General features: G+C 37.7%; 1 protein-coding gene across 5 annotated transcripts in view; it reads right to left on the bottom strand.

Annotated features, from left to right (window-relative positions):
• Positions 1 to 22,567: 22,567 nt before the first annotated feature.
• PHKB (phosphorylase kinase regulatory subunit beta) overlaps positions 22,568 to 23,967 on the bottom strand; it is a 67,852-nt gene continuing 66,452 nt past the window's right edge. For all 5 annotated transcript variants that reach the window (XM_032701547.1, XM_032701543.1, XM_032701545.1 and 2 more), the window contains one exon: positions 22,568 to 23,240. In XM_032701547.1, the coding sequence (XP_032557438.1) occupies positions 23,103 to 23,240 (138 nt within the window). In that variant the 3' untranslated portion in view covers positions 22,568 to 23,102. The remainder of the gene's footprint in view (positions 23,241 to 23,967) is intronic.

Raw genomic sequence — 23,967 nt, 5'->3', positions numbered from 1 at the left:
TGGGAACCCATCTCTGAGCTAATTGAAGTATGAGGGCTTTTTACTTACTTGTAAATAGTTTATTTTTAATATTAAGCACTGTTAGTAGAGTAACTGGCTTTAGGAATTAGGCATGGAAATTCAGTATGACCCCAAAAGAAAGTAGTAACTTATTGTCCAGAATGTGGACTTTGTGTAAATAAATGACCATTGCACTTGTTGACACCTTAAAGAATTTTTATTTGATAGGGATATTACATTCCCCCACCCTCCTTTGCCATCTTGTTAGTCGAGATATTTATGTATATTACAGTGGCTGTCAATATAGGTTGTATAAATAGCACAAATAATGAGTAACACAGACAGAAAACAGGAAAATGGAGCTCTAAAAAAGGTGGTAATGACTGCAGAACCATTATGTAGAACACAGTAAGTTAATACAATTTTTAAAATTACAGTAATTTTCTTTCAAATCCATTTGGAGCACTCGTTCCATTTTTTTCTTTTTGCAAGACAGAATGCTCCTTTCATTTCTCTTAATTCCATTGTTCTTATCTATATTTCTGGGATGAGCATTAGTTTTATCAACTGGCTTAGAGACACGAAGAAGAGATGCAGGTAGAAAATGAATTTTAGACAGAATTAAAGCACTGAAGTTTGAGCAGATGTGAAGTTGGATGTGCAACTCAAAGCTCTGCTTCTGTGCCTGTGCAGAGCTATGCTTGGCATATAAGGACCATTTGCCACATATCACTTCTTAGCTTTATAGATATCCTTTAACCAGTTGTTTCTCTGCCTAAATCCAACATGCATGATCAGTTAGTGTTGAAAAGCACACTGAAATCCTGCCAGCAGGAGTGGCTGGTGTACAAAATCCAGAAGCATTCTTATTCAAAGAATAAATCAAATTAAATCACAGCATTTGTGTAGAGGGCAAAAAGCTCAGACCTCCATTATCAGATGAATTTTTATGTTTGATGACTCAGATTGCTCTGAGGAGATCCTATTTTAAAAACCAAACCAACCAAACCAAACCCCCAAACAAACAAATGAAAACAAACAAAAAAAGCCAAACCCCGAGAGCCACCCAAACACCAAATATCTAAATCTTGGGAGAATGCTGTGCTGCTGTAAGATTGCATCAAGTTTGCATCTGCTTTGCAGTTTTGCATGAAAGGCACAGGGTGACCTCATTAAACCAGGTTGTTCTTATATTGCAACAATGCTGCTGAGAGATCCTGCTTCCTATTTCATAGGATGTCCATTGCTATTGCTTCCTAAATAACAGCTCTAAGCTTTCATGAAGTTGCTGCTTAGAGTGCAGTTTGCGGGTCTCCAGGTGGGTGTGGAGGGGAAAGAAGCAAAATAACCATGGTATGGAGTTCCTTTGGCTGGCAGTTCTTCCACCCCTTTGACCAGCAGAGGTGGAGATACTGTTCTAAAATACTGCATACTGCACAGATTTTTAAGAAATGGTTAGGAGGAATGTTTATAGACAAAACTAGGGAAATAAGATGTGAGGGAGGACGTCATAACTTCAGAAAACCTTGTAGCTCCTTAGATTTAGTGGCTTCAGAAAGTGGTGCATTATCTCTAGAAATTCCATTGAAAGGTTAATAAACCTATCATAATCTATGTTTTAGTTATCTTTTTACCATTTTGGAGTATTATTTTCTTTGAGTTATCTGCATATTACTCCTTCTGTCTCCTTGTAGATGATGCATAACAATCTTTAATTTTAAAATTTTACATCCCCTCAGTCTGTAAATAGCAGTTTGGCACCTGCGGCTTTTCCAGGACTAATTATGGAATTTTATTTCCTGATGCTTTAATCAATCTTGTGTGAGCTGTAAATGTCAGTACACACTTTTACAACATCTTTGCTGTTGGGAAGTCAAATAGTTGAACAAATTTTTAACAAGATAACTTCCTCTTCCCTTTCAATTTACTGTGTCTAAATATATGGCAAAATGCATCTATCTGAAATTACTTCAGTGATTTTAGTTGAGTTGTGCATTTCTAAGCCCTGTTTCTCTTGCATCCTGTCACTCCCTGTTTTGTTTGTACTCCAGGTTGAGATACAAGCAATTCAAGTGATATGTGTTTGTTCAGACTCTACATCCTTTTGCCTTTAGTTACAATGCCTTCAGGCTGGAGTTGCCCTTCTGATGCTGATGTAACCTATATTTTTTTGACTTCCAAAATAAAAATAATACTTCTATCCTGTCACATTTGGAACAATTGCTAGCCAGAGTACTGCATAAGAGACAGTTTCTAAACTTGTCTCCTCAGGCTGTGTAATACCAGAATTATGAGAACTTCATGGCTAATAATGAGCTGCTTATTCTTAATGAAAACTATGTGCAAGCTTCAGTGAGGCCACTTCCCAGTCCTTTTGTCAAAGACACTGGACCCTTTTGTATTCTAGAGAAAGCTTTCAAACCCTACCTAGTGTGCTTTTGAACTCTTCATGGGCAGAACCCTTGAAGCATTACATTTTCAGGAAATTGGTACAGTGGAAATGCTACTACATGAACTACTGGTGATCAATAAGCTGATGAACAGTTTGTTAAGTATTATACATAATGTTAAATTGTATGTATTGTCCTTCCAAAACCAACCAATCAAGAAAACATAGAATTATGAACATATTTGCTTTGACTGATCCAAGCTTTTTACAAGAGTATAAACCTACTTTAAATATATATATAAATGTCTGGCTGACTGGAAATGTAGGTGGTACCTTTCCCTTCAGATGTGTTTAATATTTCTGTGCTAGCTCTAGGAGCCTCTTTAGGGGATTTAAAATAAAATCCATAACTTCTGTGGTGTGGGCAAAAAATGTCTGTTTTCCTTTGAATGAATGTGTGCACAGGAAGGAAAATTAGTTGTCTTAAGGATATTACTTGGTAATAAATGTCCTGATTTAAGAACTTTGCAAAGCAAAGAACCAGTGTGGTGCTGCAAAATAAAGATCAAATTAATCTTTGAGAATTATTTTCTTTCAACCTAAAGAATATTACTGATACCAGTTTGAATTCCAGCCCAGGTATTTCCATTCATCTAGTAGGTTAATAGTCTGCTTGTTTTGCCTTTCTAAGTTGCAAAATTAAGGGAGGAAATAAATCAGCATTTTTGAGTGTTTTTATATTGTCACAAATTTACAGGAGAAACTTACTATTTTTAGCAAGCCCCTCCAAGATCTCTACTTTCAGACACAATACACCTGCAACATCTCCTAAGAAATAGTGGGTGTGACTCAAAGCCAATTTTAATCAGGAATGATCTACTAATGCTAGTAGAGTAGCTGAAACAATACACCAAGATAAGAGTAAGCTATCCTAATGTGTGCAGTATAAGTTTTACCTGTATAATAAAATCAAGTACCCATAATTCGATTTGTTTGTTTGCCACACGGGGCAGGGATTTGATTTCTTTCCTTAGAAGTAATGTTAGGAATACAAAAATAAAATTGTGAAACAAATGTCTGAGAAAGTGATCATGCTCTGAGAAGTAACCTGATGCCATCTAAACATTCCTGCATTATAATCTGTATTGCATTTTCGACCTTTAGCTTGTCTGAGCTGTGCCACACACTTAAATTCTATCCAAAATAGTATAATGATGGTATACTGTACTTTAGTACCTCCATGAACTTTAATTGTCAAATGAGGACTAGGTGTTAAGCTGAGACCATAAGATGAAGGGAGAGGGTAGTCACTGTGTTGGGGGGTGTTAATTGGTTTGAGTGTTCCTCTTAAAAACAACATTCAGTGGTTATGTTGTGCTGTTTCTCAAAGTGACACCAAAGCAGTGATCTGCAGACTTAAAAACTTGTTTTTTTCAATCTTTCCCAGATGCTCAAGAAAAGTGAGATGACTTTATATTGAGAATGTGCAGATCACAACAAAATGCTGCAGTGAGTACAGTTTAAGAAGCTCCATAAAAATTCTGGTCAATAGTTGATACTTTTGGAGCTTTTAAGTCCATCAAACTGGGTAGGGAAATACATATTTAAGTTGTTGGATAGCTCTCCTTTGTTTCAGTTTGCAGATATGGTAACCTGATTAATACCAGAATGTAGGGGTTTATGAAAAGGAATAGTAAACAGAAATCTATTTGGTGTTTGAAGACACAACTTATGGATGTAGAGCAACATTACACATAGTTGCTTTTGTGTCTGAATTGATCTGTGAAATATATGCAATATTCTATAACACAGTACATCAGTAAAATAGCACTTTAAAGATCTACCTACCCAAGAAATGCAATGAGCCTGAAGGAATACTCACTGCACTTAGAATTAGTGCACTGGTGACAGGAGAGACTCGGAATGTTGGAGCATTTTTAGTATGTTACTACTTGCTAAGGTTGTATCTTACCAGCTGATTATGTGATGGGGTAAAATACTTATTGGGCTTAGTGAGATCTGAAAAAATGACTGTAGACTTGTATTTAAACATCTGAGTATATTGGTAGGAATTCTGTTCATCTTGCATGTCTTGGATTAGGGAACACTGATGAGCCTTACTGGTCTGTATAACGTTTCCCAGTCTTATGAAGCATGAAAGCCGTGTGGTTACACCTATAATTCGGGAGAAAGATACCTCCAGCACAGGCCCCTATTGCATAGGTTAGGGAGAGGCTAATGCTGGCCTTCACCAGCTGGTCCTTTCCTGCAATGTGTTTTCACCCTCTATCAACAGCATGGTTTCAGGGGAGGCTGCGTACCTGTAAGGAACAGGGTAATAGAAGTCTGCATCACTGTTGGAATGATACTTCTATGCATAATTCCTACTGGATTTTTTTCCTAGTGAACTTTACAAGTTTTGAAAAAAATATTCTGTCATCCCAGCCATTCTTTGCTGGTTTTGATCTGCATTTGGGGATTGGGCTTATTGGCTTGGGGATTTTCTCCTTTTTATTGCTGTTGTCACACAAACAGTTCTCTTTGGTTGCTTTACTCTATGCAATTTGCTGAAGCTTTATCATGAAACCTAAAATAAGATTAGAGTAGGGTAAACTCATAAAGGTTTGTCTTTCAGGTCATAGGTAGCAAAGGACTTGTGGCCACATATAGAAGCAGTATGCCAGGAACAGCTGAACCCCTGGGTGAGGATGCCAGCAGCATTTTCCTGTTTCTATAAACAGTGATCTGATTATAGATCCTCAGCTTACTGGTTTTTAGATGTTGATATCAAAACATCTTTGCACACCAAGTGCTGTAACATCCCTGTTTAGCAGATCTGAGTTTATTTAATAGCTTGTTCAAGTCTTCTAGTAAAATATTCTACCAAAACAGTCAATTTGTTTCATGCTTTTTAGGTGTTCAAGGGGACTTCTGAAGAACATTGCCATACAAAAAATGTTAACATCAAATATTTCAATAGCAATAGGGGTCCATGGGAATAAGATCAAAGATTACTTTTAGATGCCATGAGACCTGAAGTTAGACAGAGTTTTATGGTTCATGTGATGAATAGAAAAAACATGGCAGAAACTAAACATGAAAAGCTCATGTCTGGGTCTGACTGTGATTTTAAATGAAGCACACCAAGACCCATCTATGAGCTGTGCTGCAAAAGGATAGAGGATGGCAGGGCCATTAAACTTTTATCCTGTGTGTGAAGTAAAAAGCAGTATTGTTTTTCATTTTGTTTCTTCCTGTGAGTTCTACAAAATGCATTTATATTGACACTTTCTGAATGTTAAACATATTTTTGAATAAAATGAAGTTGAGTCAATGTATATGAGAATTGCAGAGAAAGATGCTCACTTGCAGTTCTTCTAAAATAGCGTGTCTGCAAATAACTTCAGTTTTGAAAGGTTACTTTCTGCTCCAGATTCCCCTTTTCTTTTTTTGTTATATCTAATTGTCAGGACTTTATTTATTTTTTACCACATTTTTTTTCTATTTAATGGTGTTTTCATCTCTTTGGTGTTTTTTTTCTTAATTACTCTTTAATAATAGTATCTTGAATGATTAATTTTCATACCAGTCTACTTTTAAAGCAGTGGTTTATAAGACAGTGTTGCAATCCAGAGCATCTGGTGTTTTTTCCCTTATCTTTGCTGCTAGTTTTCCTCAGTTGTGCTGGCACAGGTGTGTGTGCACCAAGGCAATGGATTGAATGAGGCAACAGCCCCAGGTACAGCCAAGGTGACACTTTGATAGACCCCTGAGCCACCAGGGTGAGGAGGGGCCTTTGCCCGCAAGAAGGGGAGGGGGCAGTGGGCTCCTCTTGTTGTGACCAAGCATTTGCATACAAAACCGATGAACACTGCAGTAGAAGAGAGTAGAACACAGCCAGCTGGGGGCCTAGAAGCTGTTATGCTGCCTCCTGGTTGTTGTGGATCCTCCTGCCCTTCGGTGAGGTGTCAGAAACTGTCTGAACTCACACAGTGCTTTGCTACCAGGAAGAGCTGTACCACCCCCTCGTGGGTTGGCTTCAGCGGCCGTCATTAGGAGCTAATTTGACTTGTTAAATTTCCCCATGAGAATCTTAGAGAAATTTAATGAATATATGAAGAAATGTCTTGCTGATTTTTTTTTTTTAATGGGACCATGTAATACTGTGTCTTCAGCACCAATGCTGGCTCCTGTCAATTGACTGACATTATCAGCTTCACCATCACCAAGAGGTGCAGATGACAGATTAAGGGCATTCTGGCAACCTGTGAAGACTGAAAAGTGTGACAAAATGTTGCACACGTGCTTTGTGCATTAAGGTTTTTTATATGACTTTTATGAGTGTCATCACAAGTTTTTACCCCTAAGGCTTATATATGGATTTGTTTCACTTTAATAAGTTTTTTTATTCTGTTCAGTATGACAGTGATGATGGCTAAATACTTGGTCACAATAGAGTAAAAAGGGTAAAAATCTGCTTTAAACTAAGCTTTATATGTGTGATTGATGCAGTTGTTGATGTGTATTCATAGATACACAGCCCTGGCTTATGCATGAATTAACACGTAGAACAAAAGTGTCAGCTAAACTGGTATGGAATTTATGTACCACTCTGCATGAGAAAGGCCAGGGTGGTAATGCAATTGCACTGTTTAGAGAATTCAGGTGTCAATGAAGTATTTTATGTGATGGGTTTTTTTGCCTCAAGTATTAAAAAACAAGCCGATGTTAAAAATAAAATATGTTTCATGTCACTGCAGCATTAGAGAAGTGCTTTTTCAGATTTCACAGATGACAGCTCAGGTTCTGTTAAATCAGGATGGATTGTGTCAATCCCACTCTGTTACAAAAAGGATAGGAGTGATAAAAACTGACAGTATGCTGTGGTTGGGAAATAAAATCTAGTTTCCTCAAACCTGGAATGGAATTAATGCAAATTCTCATGAAGCATTTTGGTACTCTTCTTGACACAGAGGGGACTCTTAAGCAGAAATAACTGCTGTTGTCTTGGATCTGATTTTCTGCTCTGTGCACCAAGTACGACTCAAAGCAAATAATTCTGCTCTAGTGGTGCTAATGAGAGTTTTGTTTTACCTCTTTTTTTCTGTGTTTAAGGCAGTCTTTTCAATAAACATATTCTAACTCTTCTTAATTTAGAATTTAAAGAAAAATTACTTTGCACTTAAATATTTCTCCTAACCTGATTTTATTTTCTTATGCTACAATGAAATTTTCTTTCCAAGGTAGTTTTCCACTAACAAATGCAGCCATAGAAACAACTTAATGGCTCATTTTGTTCTTTGTCCTTTAATACTTCATTTCTGTTTTGTTTCTGCATATGTTCAGAATCTACAGCATGTCAAACACCACATTTCCTAGTTTTTGTTCAATAAAGATTTTTGTAATGTTAATGTTTTAACACAAATCTCTTAAATCTTATTGTGCTCTTCAGTCTTTGTGTTCTCAATCCTAAATCCATCGAGACACTTAAATTTTTTTCTTTTCCTTTCCCCAGGAATGACTCCTGTAGATTCTAGAAAATCTAGAAAAATACAGTACTGTGTTTTAGTGTGTGCTATACCTTCTTGCACTTATTTTTGAACTGAGGTTGTCCTAATGATGGTATACAATGTACTAAAACAATTCCTTGTCAGCCTGTGAAGTCCTCCTTTGGTGCAGCTGGTTTTCTAATCAGTGCTGGGACCTTTCATGTGGATTACCTGACTTGGTGTATTCTACAAGGAGCATTGCACAATTTGTTCTGTGTTTCTGGATGACACTGTCAGGAGTTTGCCTTGGGAGGAAGGGTATGAACCTGTAATTCCAAGGCACCTGCTTTTTCTTGCCTCTGTGTCTTTGAACTGTTATTTGATCCCTCTGATTCTCCTTTATGTGGAATTTCTTGGAATTACACCTGGAGGTGCAACACCAGTCTCTTTTCCAGATTAATTCTAGACCTGGTGAACGAGGCAGACAGACCAGTCTGGGGCCTGAAGCAGCTCCAGTGATGTCCCAATTAGTCTCTGAAGGAAGGCAGAAGTGCAACTACAAGGAAAAGTGTTCCCTGTCTATGTTGTGCTTCCTTGAGTACCAGGAACATGGTGCACACCGTGCAGGGCAGTCACGGCAGCTCTCCTTGCCTTCCCTTGCCTTGAGTGTGAAACACTCTGGCATTTGGGAATTTTGTTGTGTGTTGTGTCACAATAACGTGACACCTTTTGTAAAGACATCACATCAGTGCCCTGTTTGCAGTGTGTAGCAAATTGTCTTGGTGGCAGTGGATGCTGCAAACTGCAGCTCACAGGAATGGATTGCTGCTGAAAACGGGCTTTTTCTATGTTAAAAAATCCGAACTCGACAGCTGTGATTTAATAAGCAGCATAACAGGTGCTGCAATTTGGGCCATTTTCAGTCCCTGCCATCACACGTGGGCAGATTTGGAGGCTGAGACACCGGTCACTGCCACAGCAGGTTAATGAAGTGCATTGCATTTTGCTTTAATTCGCGTTATAAAGCTCAACCTGCAGCTTCCAGCTGTTCTACCACTGCACGCTGAAGAAGCTTTTGAAATTATTTGGTCCTTGAGAGATCAAACCCACATATTTATAGATTGGAATCATTATTGTCCTTCTATTGTGGTTGTTTTTAACGCTGAAGTTGTCTGTCAGTCTTTGGGAATTTTCTGTCACTCTACCAAACTATTAAAGATGTCCGTGTAAAGGAGAATAACAAGTCAACTATGTAATGAAGATACAGAGTGTGCTGTCTGCATGCAGTGCATTACTAGTGCCACTTTTCCCTCCCAGTTTGGTTTTGTTTTTTTTTCTTAAAGCTAGAAGTAACCTTACAGAATGAATGATAGCCCATGTTTATGGAGGTTTGTCTCTTAAGTTTATCTGTGTTCAAATTCAACATATTTTGTAAAGAAATGCAGCTGCTCCCTAGCTTTCCTCTTATTCCTTTAATTTTTTATGTTATGCAATATGAAAAGTTCTCTGGAAGAAGTAGTAAACAGCAAAATTTTTATTACTTAAGCTTTGAATCCCCCATTTATCTAACTGATGTAGCCTGGATATTTACTGATACAGCATGTCGTGATAGACAAATTATCCTTATGTGCTTCTAGGTATCCCCAGCAATCTATAATAGCAAGTTCTATAGTGACAGCAAGCTAGAAACACTGTGTGTGCAGTGAAAGCTATCTGGTTACAGAAATAAATTCTGCTTCCCCAGAATAGCATGATGCTATTTCAGTCTTTAAATCATTTAATTTAAATAGTTCCTGCCTTGAATTGTTAACACTCTCCACATCAATGTCTTGGGTTTTTTAAACCTTGCCATGCATACTTCTAATGAATATGTATATATATCCTCCCCTCTGGCTATGTAGTTAGACACTAGAAAACTTGCAGTAGTCTATAAAGAAAGCCTTGGAAATTAAGTAATTCTGTTATTAGACTAATTTTTGTAGCACATAATCTAGATTTGTCCTCTTTCTATGGCTTAGCCCTCTCCTCCTTTATAAAAAGAAGAGGAAAGAGGTATACTCTCCTGGCTAAGCTGCATGGACAGGAAAAGAAAATACAGCTGTGCTAGTGAAGCCATGTCATTCTCTGTTGGATTTTTCCTTTTCAGTCTCCCATAGCCCTCTGTGCCTTTTTTCTCTTTGTTGGTACTTGCTGACTCTCATTAACTGTGAATACAGGGAAAGCTGTTTTGGAGGGGAACCTGAACAGCCAGTGCTTATTCTCTAAAAACAAACTATGTTCGAACCAGTTTGTCATCACAGAACTAGGATTTCACATTTTCCTACTTCTCTCCTAATTGCTGTATTGTATCAGTTGTTCCAAGTCTAATTTTGTGGCTTCCTTTGAAGTTTGGAGCAGGGGGATTGTTTTTGTTTCATGGAAGTTGCTGGGATATGGGATAGGCTGCTGGCCATTCCTAGTAGAACAGTTTGGTGCAGTTGGACAGTGCAGTTTTGGGTGAAGTCTTTATGAAACAGGCTGGTGTGCCCAAAAATGTGCCCAGAAATATGCCCAAGCACAAGCTTTGCAACAGTAAATAGCAAGAGTAACCAACTAATTGTGCTTTGAGAAGAGGAGGCAAAAAAATCTTTTGACTTGTAGCTGCCATGTCCAGCTACCTTCTTAGTTCTAAGCCCCCAGAGGAAAAATAAACCAGATGCAGGATCTTTTTAGCTGCTCACTCTTCCTACTCTTTGCATGGACAGTTGTGTGCCCTGGAGATGTGCAGGGAGGGAGGCTGGGGGAGGAGGTGAACTGGACTGGTCCTGCTGCTGGTCTGCTTGGTGACAGACTAACAACTAGAAAAGCTCGTTTTGCAGCAATATTCAGTTACCTTCCTGTGATATCTGCATCTAGCAGAACTTATAAATCTAATTTGTCTCTTAATTTGGTATTAGGCATTCAGTCTTTCAATTTGCATGCTGTGCTAATCACTCAAAACTCAGCTCTGCTACAGTCAGTCTATTGTGTGCTCTCTAGTGTAGTATATGTTGCCTGATTGCCCATTAAAGAATCAAGAGAGTGTTTTGTGGAATTCTTATCAAGTCTCTGAGGTGGAATATGCAGGAAGGGTGGCCAGTTTAAGTGCTGCTAATCATTCAATTGAGAAAACTCAGAGAAACCTGAAACCACTAGTATGAAAAAGTTATTCAATCCAGTAAGAATGAAATTTAATTAATATTCACAATATATTACACCTTCAACTTAAAGAGTTCATTAGAACCTTGGTTTTGGCTGGTTACTGAATATAGGCTTTGAATTTCTGAGTTATATTTTTAAATCACAAAAGAATTCATGATCCCTTATCATAAAGGATCTAAGCATATCAGCTCTTCTCAGAGAAGTTAATAATTAATATCAAATCTGTAAGAGGAAGTAGTTTGTAGTTCAAAATAAATTATAGAAGAAGTTGACACAGAAATCTCCCTTGGCAAACCTTGCGTATTTATTGAATCTCTGTGGAAATAGTGTCTGATGAGAAGGGAATCCAGACTTTCCTTCCTTGCATTTAGTCATGTTTTCCTCCATCTTTTGAGAAGGTTGAACTATTTAGCTTGTTTCCTCACCACAAACAGGAGGCATTAGATTTGCTGACAAGGATGATACAGTTTGAAGTTTAAAATGAGACTTCTTAGACACATCAAACCAAATAAAAGCTAATAAATTTGTAATAAATTCTATCTTGATTACCCAAGAATATTCTTCTTTTGAGGTTTTAATTCAACCTTCTATATTTACACGTGACTTGCTTGCAGTCATTCTTGCATATTCCTGGTACTTGCTTCGGTGTATTAAGTATTTCCAATGAGTTCAATACAAATTTTTTTAAGCTTGATTCAGAACTTGAGTCTGAGAGTGTCATATTCTGGGATCACTACAAACAAGTGTAGTTGGATATATTTGCAAAGCACCTTTTATAGTTGTCCTAAAAGGAAATATACCTTCTCTGTTGGTGGTTTGGTTTGATTTTTTTTATACCCCCACCAAGAAGACAAGTTTCTTTCTAAATTTTATTGGTATTGCAAAACAAACTGTGTAACAGGAAATCATTTTCCCAGTAAATATTGCTAATCTTTCCTTGTCCTTGTAGTCTTTCTCATCTAAAAAGAAAAGGTAAAATGTTGGATTTATTTTCTTCTCTTGTACAACCTTTATTTTAACAATGTTGCATCTGTGGGTGGGCTTTCAACAAAAAAAATCAATATTTTTAACGTATCTATTGTCATCAGGATTTTTGTGTGAGAGGGTGATTTAAAATACTATTCATTTGAAAATTTCAGCTGCTTTGTTTGTGCTGATCTAATTGTTGTAACCATGGAAACTGGAGGGGTAATGCCAGGCAGCTGCCTAGTTCTCTTCCGAAGTGCTATTGAAGATTGGCAGTACAAAACTTCACAGGCCAGTTCCCAGTCTGCAGGCTCAGATATCGGAGATTTTCTGTAAGATTATGGAAAAGACATGGAGAATCTTCTAAAGTAGCTTTTGGTTTCATATCTCCCTGTAGACTGTTACTTAGCAAATTAAAAATTGGAGCCGATGGCCTCAAACGCATAATGCTGCAACCCCTTCGAGAGCTGGGTGGAGCAAGGTGCAGAGAGAAGGGACTGCTGCCACAGGAAGAGCCAGTGGCAGCCTCAGGAAGGGAAAATAGGTAACACTTGGGGAATTGTTCCCTGTTATTCATTCAGATGCTGATGGAAACTTTACCATTGGCGTAACAGAGCAGCATCAAACAGTTCAACTGAAAGGATTTGAAAATCCTGTGCAAAAATATCCTCCCTCGCTGGCACGGGGCCAGGGTGCATTTTTGATAGAAGTCATTTTGTAGCACTGTAGTAAAGCTCATGTGTTCATTATAACTTCATGGCAGTTCTTCAGCACAAATAAGTAAACTGTTACATTTTAGAATATTATCAGGGATACTCCATAGTGGACTTCTGCATCACAGGGCAGTTCTTCCAGGAGGGTCTGGATGCAGCTGTAACACAGGCATGGCTTTACTCACGAGCAGTCCTAGTTGAGTCTGTGTTACCAGCCTTCCATGAAGGGCTCCTCTCAAGGAAGAGCTAAAATAGAGCTCTCTACTGCATTGACAGCAACCTTTTTCTATCCCAGAAGTGTGAAGGTTCTGAGGGCCAAACTTCATAAGACTTGTATTGGTTTTTATTTGATGCTTTGATTGATCAAAGCTACGTAGGTTTCAGTGGAGGTTTTGAATGCTGAAGTGTGCTTTGTATAATTTTGTATTATACTATTATATTATTATGTTATTTGTATTTTATATTGAAAATGATTTGTCAGTGAGACAGTATGAAGAGTTTCCTTTATGTACAAAGTTGGTTTTTAACAATCTACAATTGATTAAAATTTTTCTAGTAGGAAGCTCTGAGTAAATTAAACTTACTGTCCTAATAGATCCCTGACTGAGATGTAAATGAAATGTGTCACATTTTGACAGGGAAATGAACACAGGAATTGTTTTTCTAAAGGTCCAGTAGAATTTGAAGCTCTGTTTCTGTAACTATGGAAGTCCTATATGCATAGGATACAAATAATTCCCTGTGCAATAACTGTGTCAGTTATGAACAACAAATGAAAGAAGTCTTAAGTCCTGCAATGACATCTTTGTAGGGTTTTTTGCTTCCCTGTCTTACACTGAGCCTACTTTTAGTGGAGGCCTTTGCACCAATGGCAACATCCTCTGCAAAGCTCTTTACAGCCTAAGGCTGGGGGTGGAGTTTTGCCTTTTGGTTGAAGCCTACAAGAGTGTTTGCAGCATAGACTTGCTAAGTCTCACCTGTGGTTAATCTACAGCATAACCTGCTTATGAGTGCAGTGAAAAGGGAAAGATTCTTACATTATGCCAAGGCGGTAATTTTTCTTCATGGAGATGGCATTCCATCTTCTGCAAGAGCATTGTCAGTTATTATAAAATGTTAGTGCTGAAACTAGTGGCTGTAGTCTGCAATGCCATGTAACAGTTTGGTGAAAAAATACAGTTTAATAAAGATACAGCTTTGAGGGTGGGCTAGACAAAGGTTTGTACCAGCTCAGGTGAGAATTACTTTGGTCATGTGACATGGGTGCCACTAACAAAAGATGCAGGTATTTAGGTTGTGTCTGTTCCTGTCCCTGTAGGAAGCTAAATGTTTTCATATCAGCTTTAAGTATTTGCCTGTGAAAATTACATGTATGGAGTTTGCAAGCTCAAAAACTGTATATATAAAACTAAAATCAGCTTAGGGGCATGCAGGAATGCAGATTAGGTGTTCTGTGGGTTTTTGAATGAATTAAATCTAAGGCTCTTGAGGCTGCTTAGTCTCTTTTTTGATATTGGTTTCAATCCTTTAATGATTGTTTAATTGTCAGTTAAGGGATAGCTGATTTTGTTTCAAAGCAATGACAACAACAAGAATCTTAAAATGATTTGAAAGAACAAAACACTATTGCCTGTGAATAATAAAGTCAGGTAACTAATTCTTTATTTGTCCTTGTCCTCCATTTTCTCTCTTACAAAACGACTTGGCATCTTGATGCCTTGCATTGCAAGGAACTGCAAAATATTTTTTGAAGAGTTAATTTCTGTCGTGAAGGTTGGTTCAGAGCTGTGTTCCAGTCTGACAGGTCATTTAGATACAAAGGAAATAAAAATGTATCATGATGGACTAAAAGAGATAGCTGACATCCCATAGATAAGTATTTACTTCTCCTTTGTGCGTATTTGGGTAGATTACATTAAAATTAATAAACTGCTGCTGTCTTTTAAGGTTTATCCTTTTCTATATGCAAATTGCACTGTCGTTAGGGCAGTGACACTGCAATCTGTGTGAGGGGGATGTGTCAATTTGCCACATAACATCTACTCCAGCTGCCTCTTAACCTCTAGCATTTATATTCTGTAATGTACAATGTATTTTTGCATGACAAGTAAAGTGTTCTGAATAAACGCATTTAGAGCAAATCAGAGTCAGCTCCAATACAGGAGTTGAAATTGTAATCAGGTAAAGATTTTTTTTTAGTCAATTTAGGCAATGAGATATTTAATATAAAAGCTTCAAGATACAAATGAGTTCTCATGAGCCCGCTATTAACCTGCTCTAAGGTAATGAATACTCCAGTACTGGGAAGCAGACAGTGTTAAGGTAAAAAAAATAAATATCCAGAAAGAGTAAATTCATTTTGTCACTTGAGCTCATGTGAATCATAGAACAGAAGCAGGGGCTGACAGGACTGAATCTGAAAACCTGCATTGTGAAGAAATCTTAATTTTAGAAGAGTTAGTGAACTTTCTCTGTTTCTTTTGGCCAATACCATCAAAAGACAGGAAAGAAAACATGACAATGCCTGCATGCTAAGGGGATTTCAGAAACCACTTCAAAGAGAAATGAGATCCAAATACTATTCCATGTTTGCATGTTCTCATATCTAATTATCAATATTTCTGAATATAAGTACAGTTTTCTGACAAAGATAACTTTCAAGGCTAGGGTCTTACAAAGTATTTGCATTTTATATATATATATATATGTGTGTGTGTGTATATAATGATTCCAATAATTTTGTTTTATATATGGAAAGTATTAGCAGAAAATATACACAAGGAGGGACTGTAGCCTCCCTAAGAACAGTAGTTGAACAGGTGCCTTCCTACTCATCCATGAGAGGCACAGGAACCTGCCAGGGTTGTGGGGCAAAAGTCCTGTGCAGTTTTTCTGTAAAACATCTGTGCTTTGAAGAGAGAGATCATTTATTGCAGCTACAAATACAAAGTATTTGTGCTGTGGGCCAGTTACTCATCAGTTGCTTCTTGCTGGGAGAAGAAAAACTAACCATTCACTGCAGCAGAGCTCAGAAAATCAGGCTGCCAAGTGAGAGTTGCCATTTTACTGTCATTTTGAAGGATTCTTGCAAATCCAATAATTTATCCTTTCCTGCATCGTATCAATGATTTGTGTACAGTCTTTTGGGAATATTTTTGACATTACTGCCTTGGGTGGAGTAAAATCAGGCATGGGAGAATGCCTGATTCTCTTTGGAGAATTACTGAAGTTGTTTTTCTGATAGTGGTGTATTTTTGCTTGTTTTAATCCAAAGTGCTAAAAATAGTGTGTGGGGGGGGGAAACAAACCAAAAATCCTTTCTCTCAAGTGTCTGTTATATCATATTATGCAAGACTTGGATATACTAGCTGACACAAACCAGGTCTTTCTGTTTACTTTTTCAGATACAAATAAATTTCTTACTACAGAATGAGCATGCTAGTCTTCAGTACTTTTATCTGGGCTAAGAGAAGCTTTAACATTATTTGTTATGTGTTTGTAATGCTTCATAAACAAATAATACATAATTCATCTCCTTGAATGACCACAGTGATGCTGAGATTAATTTATGAACCCAAACTCAAACATTTATTGTAGACCATTCACAGGAGAATTGAAAGTTTGTACCATGCTCTTGAAACATGTTGATTTTTTGAACAGTTTTGCAACAGCTGTGGATTCATTAGTTTTGTGATGGGACCTTTGAGATGAAAATCACTAGTTTTAGTAAATCCTCTATTTTGTCTCTCTCTAGAATACAAATACAATTGCTCTGTTAGTGACTCACTGATTTATTTCTTTTTTCAGAAAACCTTCATTCTATCTGTCCAGTGTAAATCCTCATTACTGATGTTTTGTATGGTTCTCATTAGACTGGTTAATTTTAATGTTGTTCTTGAAATCTGAATAAATCCCACAGAACTTGTACTGTGCTGTAATTTATTTCAGCAGAAACTGTACTGTTGATAGGAAAAGAAGCACTTGTATTTAAAGCCCTGAGGTCCCCAGTACTGCAGAGGAAACAACATAGTTGGGAAGGACATTTGTTGACAAAGAAAAGCATTTTGGATTTAGTTAACTAGCTCAGTCTGGAGGCATGGCATGAAGGCTTAAAGGAATTCTCTTTTACATTGTTAAAGGCAGTTTTGTTTCTTCTTACTTGCTATGCTTTTATGCCCTCCTAGCCAGCAGTGTTAGATACCTTCAAGTAGGTGAGAATCTCTGTTAATGTTCTCTTTCTAGCTTGTTTTTATGACTTATAATCATTTATAGAATAGATGCATAAACACTGCAGGTTAAGAGAATGTGCTAAAAAAGACAATCTTCTCTAAGCATATTATTGTTTCCTTTATAAATTTTGCAGCATAATTTATCTTCAGGAAATGCAAGTTCAACTGTGTAGCATACCTAACTAAATACACTGTGCCTGTCCCTGGGAAACAGATAAATTTTGAGTTTGCTTGCCCTTAAGTCAGATTAGTCATCTATGAGATTGTGAAGTGCAGCCAGGTGACTCAGAGACCAGCAATACCAGTAATTTCAGGTTTACTGACCTGTTGCTGTACTGATACAGGAGCCTTCAATAAGCAGACCAAGAGCTTGAGATGCTTCTATTCAGTACCAGTCCAGTTCAAAGAGGAATTAGATTATATGTTTTAGTTTCTGGAGTATAACCCAGAGGGACATACATGCATTATTATTCTTCAGTGATGTGGTAGAAAGTGGGTTTTGGGGGTATTTTCATCAATTATTTTCTCATTAATTACTTTTTAGTAAATTGTGTGTTTCCTACCAGAATGGTAGGAAAGTTTTAGGTCTGTGGTCATGTACAGATGTAAAACAACACAAGGTCCTCTCTTCCTACATGCAATTGAACCTGAGTGGATTTCTTGATGTGCCAAGGCATAGAACCTCCATACCCCTTTCTTTTGATAGTTTCACTAAGGTGAAAATTAAATAAGAAACGGTTCCTACATAAGTTTTCTTTCCTGTGTGTGATGTCACCCTTTCCCCCTGTCTGTTTGACCTCAACTTCTGTCCTAGAAACACCAGCTGTGGCATTCTGAAAGGGCTGTCTAAGCTTCATGGCACTTGCCCATAGGGACAAAGCTCAGGTGGGATTAATCCTGTCTGGCACTAGCAGGAACCATTGTTCCAAAATAACATCTCTTTTGTCTCAGAAGGTTGTTATTTTAGGAAATAAGAGACAAGATTTTTTTACTTGATCTGAAAAAAGTAGCAGTTACCCTATGTGTATTTAAGTGAAGAGGGGAGTCATTTAGTTCCTTTTCCCCTTCCCTTGTCAGAAACACGCACTGTTACAGAATTCTTACACAAGGAGTCATTGCAAGCCTTTTAGGGAATTCTGTCTGATTCAGGAAAGACCCGCCACGTGTAAGTTTTACATTCCTTATATCTGGTGTTTCTGCATTTGTTTTTGTTCCAGCTCCTGCCAATGTGCAGAAGGAAAAGCATGCTCAGGTGGAGAAAACCCATTTATGGTTCCCAATGTCAGTGCTGCATAGGCAAGTGAAAAGAATACAACTTCCTTATTCCACTCCCACAAAACACCCATGAAAACACAAGTTCACAACACCAAGGGGAAATTCTTTAAGTTCTCTCTAGTTCAGACCCCGCTGTGTTTCCTTCTTACCTTCTCCCCATATTCACACACACACAACCCATGATTGTAATTGAGGTGACAGGAGCAGGAGTAGGTATGGACAGTGTGTAACCCTGTGAGAGGAGCAGGAGTAGGTATGGACAGTGTGTAACCCTGTGACAGCAGCAGGAGTAGGTATGGACAGTGTGTAACCCTGTGACAGGAGCAGGAGTAGGTATGGACAATGTGTAACCCTGTGAGAGGAGCAGGAGTAGGTATGGACAATGTGTAACCCTGTGACAGGAGCAGGAGTAGGTATGGACAGTGTGTAACCCTGTGACAGGAGCAGGAGTAGGTGTGGACAGTGTGTAACCCTGTGAGAGGAGCAGGAGTAGGTATGGACAGTGTGTAATCCCACATGTTTCCTTTGGGCTCTCAGCAGTGTTTTACAACACTGTTTCATTTTGTGTTTATGGCAGAGCATAGATTTTCTTGCTTATTTAATTTTCTCTTCCCATGATGCAAGCCTTAGTTCATTAGCTTAAAAGACTGTCACGCTTCTGGAGAAGAGAATATGTCTGGCAGGGGTTTTGTGGATAGTAATTATCTAAAAATTCAATCAAGTCGTTCTCTTGATTGATTTCTGGGATGAAATATAGAGGCTTCAGTGGAATTAATTGTATCCCAGTATTTTTATAATTTATGTTTTAAGCATTAGACTGCCCCACCACTCCCACTTCCTTTGGTACATTTATTTTTTTCCTCTTACAAACTAGCATACAAAGTATCTTCAAGGTATATGCTGTGATTATATCACTGGGTTTTTTTCATTAAATATGTCTTTCAGTGATATTAGTACTGCATTTTTACAGAAGGACAATTTTCAATCTTAAAAATGCCATTGGTAAAGCAGGTAGACTTTCCAGAAAACTGCAGGAGGTACATAAATATAGAATGACGCTGATTGTGAACGATGACCGTTTCTTGAGGAATTTGTTTTCACGGCATGAATTCCATGTGCAAGATTTAAGAAAGTATTTTAAATAGCAGTGAAAACAAAAAATAGGAGACCTAAATTATAAAAGCAGAATGATGACCCTGACATTAGGTTAGATCACAGTGCTAATTACACCAAGGTCCTGGGTTTGATCCCTGTATGGGCCATTCACTTAAGAGTTGATCCTTGTGGACTCTGATCCTTGTGGGTCCCTTCCAACTCAAAATATTCTGTGATTTCTCTGTGATATTATCATATTAACCCTAACATTGCTGTCATCAGACACTGCTTGCTGATAGACCTTGATGACAAAACATTATTCAGAAAAATGCCCCATGAGTGTTGTGACAGCACCACGTTTGGATTGATCCAACAAAAACCTGTTCAAATCAGGATCTCCTACTATGTTTTCTGCTATGGTGCATTAGCAAGTAATGAAAAGGATTTCTCAGAGATTTATTTATTATTAACCTGGTTGTCTATTTTTTTGTGTTTCTTTTCTGTGTCAGTTGCACAAACTGATCTGTAAGCAAAGTAAGGCTGAAAAGTCATATGGAGGGAAGCAAAAAAGCAAACAGCAAAAATGCCAAGAAAGCCTTGAACTGCATGTGTCAACTTCTTACCTTCTGAATTCTGCCGAGGACTAGAGCAGTTTGAAATGTCTGATGTGCTCTGAACATGACACCTATTAACTGTCACAGTAACCCACAGTGTGAAGACAATGGTTTTGACAAATCTGAAGGTGACCGAGTTTGGGGGTGAAGAGGGGGGGTGGGTTTATGTGTCTTTACACCAAGAGTTGTCACTGCAAGTTGGTATTTCCCCTCTTTCTAATGGCAGAGGAAAAAGGGATTTTTTTTTTCTGTGATTTGCTCAGCTGAAATAGTTTGGTCTTCTTCTCAAGAGCATCTGATAGAGGAACCTGGAAAAAAAAAAACAACCTGCTTTTACTCAATAGATAAACTTTAACCTTTTCCAACTACTGTTTTCCCATTGTTTTAATGGATCCTACTTCCCCTTGAAAGCAGAATGGTTTTTCAAGTTTTGGAGCAGTGTGAATGTGTATAATAAGGAACTGAATGGTGTGAACCAACATTGAACCCTTTGGGACTTATTTCTTTAATGGCTGGAGAAACTATTGCCAGCAGCTCTTGTCAGTACACAGGGCACTGTATTGACTGTTGCACCTCCAGTTATTAATTTGCAACCCCAAATACATCTCTTTCCTTGCCTTTTTGAGGCAGAATGTTTTCAAAGAAATTAGGACCAAGTTTATTAAAATACTAACCACACATTACTTGACCTATGGCTGTTTAAAAAACATCTAGTTTACCTTCTATTTTCTGCTGCCCTCTTTATTCTCATAAAAGCTTCTCTTTCCTCTGTGATTTCAAACACTGTATAACGTAGAAAATCGTTCAGTAGAAATTGTTGTTTCTATTCCAATCATCTCGTCTTATCTTATAAAACTATAATTTTATAGGCAAGCTATGAGAGGGCCATTTGTGTCAAGCTCCTGCCTTGTTCCTACTTCACCAAGAGAAAAATTAATGGTATTGTCCTTCCAGACTCAAGAACCTTTTTCAGAGAATGAGGACTGTTGGATTTTGGTATCTTCATCTTCTAATCTATCCTTATTTTGTAGAAGCTGAAAAATTGTCGAACCACAATTTCATTATGTTTTCAAGGCTATAAAGGAAAACAAGAATAGCTTGCATGGATTTTCATTCCAAGTTTGAATAAGGAAAAGTAGTGACTGGCATTTTCATTCATTTGCAGTTATAAAGGTCAGACCAAGATCAGCAAATCCGAGGCTTACGAGTAACTGAGGTATTAATAGAGTAAGAGCAAAAGAGAAGTAGCAAGAAGTGGTAAGAATTAAAGTGCATTAACATTTTAAATCACAAGCAACTGTAAAGCCAAAATTAGAGCCACTGTGTAAGAAACTCCAGTGCTCCTGGAGTAATCTGTAGGTTTTGTAGATAAAGGACTGTTTCCTTTCAACAGGATTTACAGTTTGTAGACAAGAGTTATGTTGTATATTTGTATGGCAAGATATACATCAATTTCAAATAATATTTTTAAAACCTCTAGAAATAGATGTGTTTCCTACCCGTGTAATCACTGAGCCATGCCCAGCTCCAGAGCTGCAAGCAATACTTAAAAAAAAAAAAGGGCAAGTGGAATTTACTGCAGTTGATAACTCCTAGGACAGTAATGAAGTAAAAAATTGGAGGATATGTTGGATTGCTGTTTAAGCTAGTGGCTCATTCAGTACTTTGCACTGCTGGTGACAGAGTGTGCTGGTGAACTGTGACCTCCTCGCTGAGCCCCAGTCGTGACAGCCCCGCAGGCAGCAGCTGCTCCTCGGGGCTGACACTGCAGGGCTGCTCCCAGCACTGAGCAACAGGGGCTGCCTCTCCTGCATCTTCCTCCCTGTCCCCCCTGCCACCTCTCCACCATGCTCTGAATGATAAATGTATTACAGCAAGGAAGAGCAGCAGGATCAAATACTCTAATAGCCCAAAATCAGCTTTTTCAACCTTATTCATTCTCCACAGCACTTGATAGAAGATTTGTTAAGGGTTTAGTGCCATTATGGTTTGAGAAGGCTTGATGCTGTGAATTCTGAGGAGGTTCTGCACATCAGGGCAGTACTAACCACTGCCCAAGAGTATTCAAATAAATCCTCTTGTGCCCGGACTGTGACTCCATCAACTTTGCCCCTCTCTCTCTAAGTTAAACTACCTGCCTTTGACATCAATATGGCAACAACTGATTCACAGATGAGCTGGCACTGGTCATCATTAACTAGGAGGTCAAAAGTTGCCACTAAAGTCAACAGGAGTCTCTTTGCATGTCACTTAAAGTATTTTTATTGACAGGGTCTTTTTACAAGCATTTGCTTTTTATTATTTTCACCAAAATAAAGCATATTGCGAACAGTATTTTCACACATTTAGGAGATAAATAAGTGTATTTTGAATTTTTTAATGCAAAGATAGCATATGTAATAGAAACTTATTTCTTCATTGATGTTAATTTTAAATACAGCTTGTTTGCCCTTTTTTTTAATTCAAACTTTTATCTTGTTACAATACATTTCCCTTGTTAACTTACAGATGTTTAATCTACAGTTGGGAAACTGCAATGATATGTATTGCTAGAGATAAAAAGTTGCTCTATTAGGATGAAACCTGTATATCAAGTTACCAATTGGTAAATTAAAAAAAAAACACTTTAAAAGAATGCTGTCCATTTAACTGATTCAGAAAACCTTGAATGAATAACAGCTCTTTAACCTTCACCTACAATTCATGTGTAAAATAGTAAGAAAATAATCCAATGTTTGTATTTCCATACTGACTGGTATGCATGTTAATTATGGCATTTTCTGAATTTCATTTAGAATTTACAATAAAGTTGTTTGTAATTATAAATAAATAGAGGTATAAAGACAAAAACTGCTTTTCTTTTGAAGTTAACCAGCTACATTAAGTGCATAATTTAAGATCATAAATACATTCTTATTCAACTTAATCAATTATCATCGCACTAACTTCATGTGCTCAGTTACATGCTGCATAGTTGAGAAAGGAAAAAATTAGGTGGCACTTGGTATCTTTAATGGCACTTCTTCCAGCAAAGGATAATATGCATTTGTATTGCTAGCCAGGGTTACTCTTCAAAACAGTATTTTAATATATGCTTGAAAAATACACAGAACACTAAGTAAAGCAACAAATCCTTTTTGTGTTTCAAAGCTTCAGCTGATGGTACAGGGATCATCATTGCTTGGTTTCATTTCCCCTTCCAGCAATAAGGTGATCACAGCTTTACTCAAGTAGCTGCACGTTCCCTTCTTCCCAAGTGGGTGGGTGTTGTAGAAAGCAGTCATGTCATTCTGCAGGACAAGGAGAAGATGCTGCCATTAGTGCTGACTATGGAAAGCAGCCAAACACAGGGTTGCAAGAGGAACATCACAAATATGTCAGAAACGCAAACGTGGTTTTTCGGAGTCTAAAGCTACAAAACAATTCTGCTCAATGTTCAGAAATCTCTCACATACACTTACCTTAGCATGTACAGAACAGATTACTATGATTTACTGCATCTATTTCTTCACTGAGTTTTCCAGGACTATACAGATACCACCTTCTTAATATTTGTTTAAAATGTCATAGCTGTCAGAGAACAACTGCTCTCCTAAAACATGCAGCTGGATGCTGACTGTGGGACCTCACTGTGCTGCCACAGTACAAGTGTGAGCCAGAGCCTTGGGTGTACATGGAGATGTAACACTGACTGAAGATTTATTCAGAAGGAAAAAAATCCAAGATCCAAACCACAGGTATCACATGAACTAACTCATTAATCAGTTCACCAAAATAGGTGTCCTTCACTCAACACCTGTTTTTCACAGTTAATGATGTTAAAACATCTGCTTATTCTCAAATTATATATTAGCTGCTATATAAAGGCTCAACACTTTAATTCAGGAAACTGGTTACTTTTATTAAATCAAGGGCGGAGACTGTGTGGTGCAAATATTAGACTGCTGAAGTTTTAAGGTGTGTTTGAAATTACTGGAGTAAATACTTTTGACATTTATTACATGTTAACAGGGAACT

The sequence above is a fragment of the Chiroxiphia lanceolata genome, chromosome 13 (genome assembly GCF_009829145.1).
Source record: "Chiroxiphia lanceolata isolate bChiLan1 chromosome 13, bChiLan1.pri, whole genome shotgun sequence".
Taxonomy (NCBI): Eukaryota; Metazoa; Chordata; class Aves; order Passeriformes; family Pipridae; genus Chiroxiphia; species Chiroxiphia lanceolata.
This window is presented reverse-complemented; position numbering and strand designations above follow the sequence as displayed.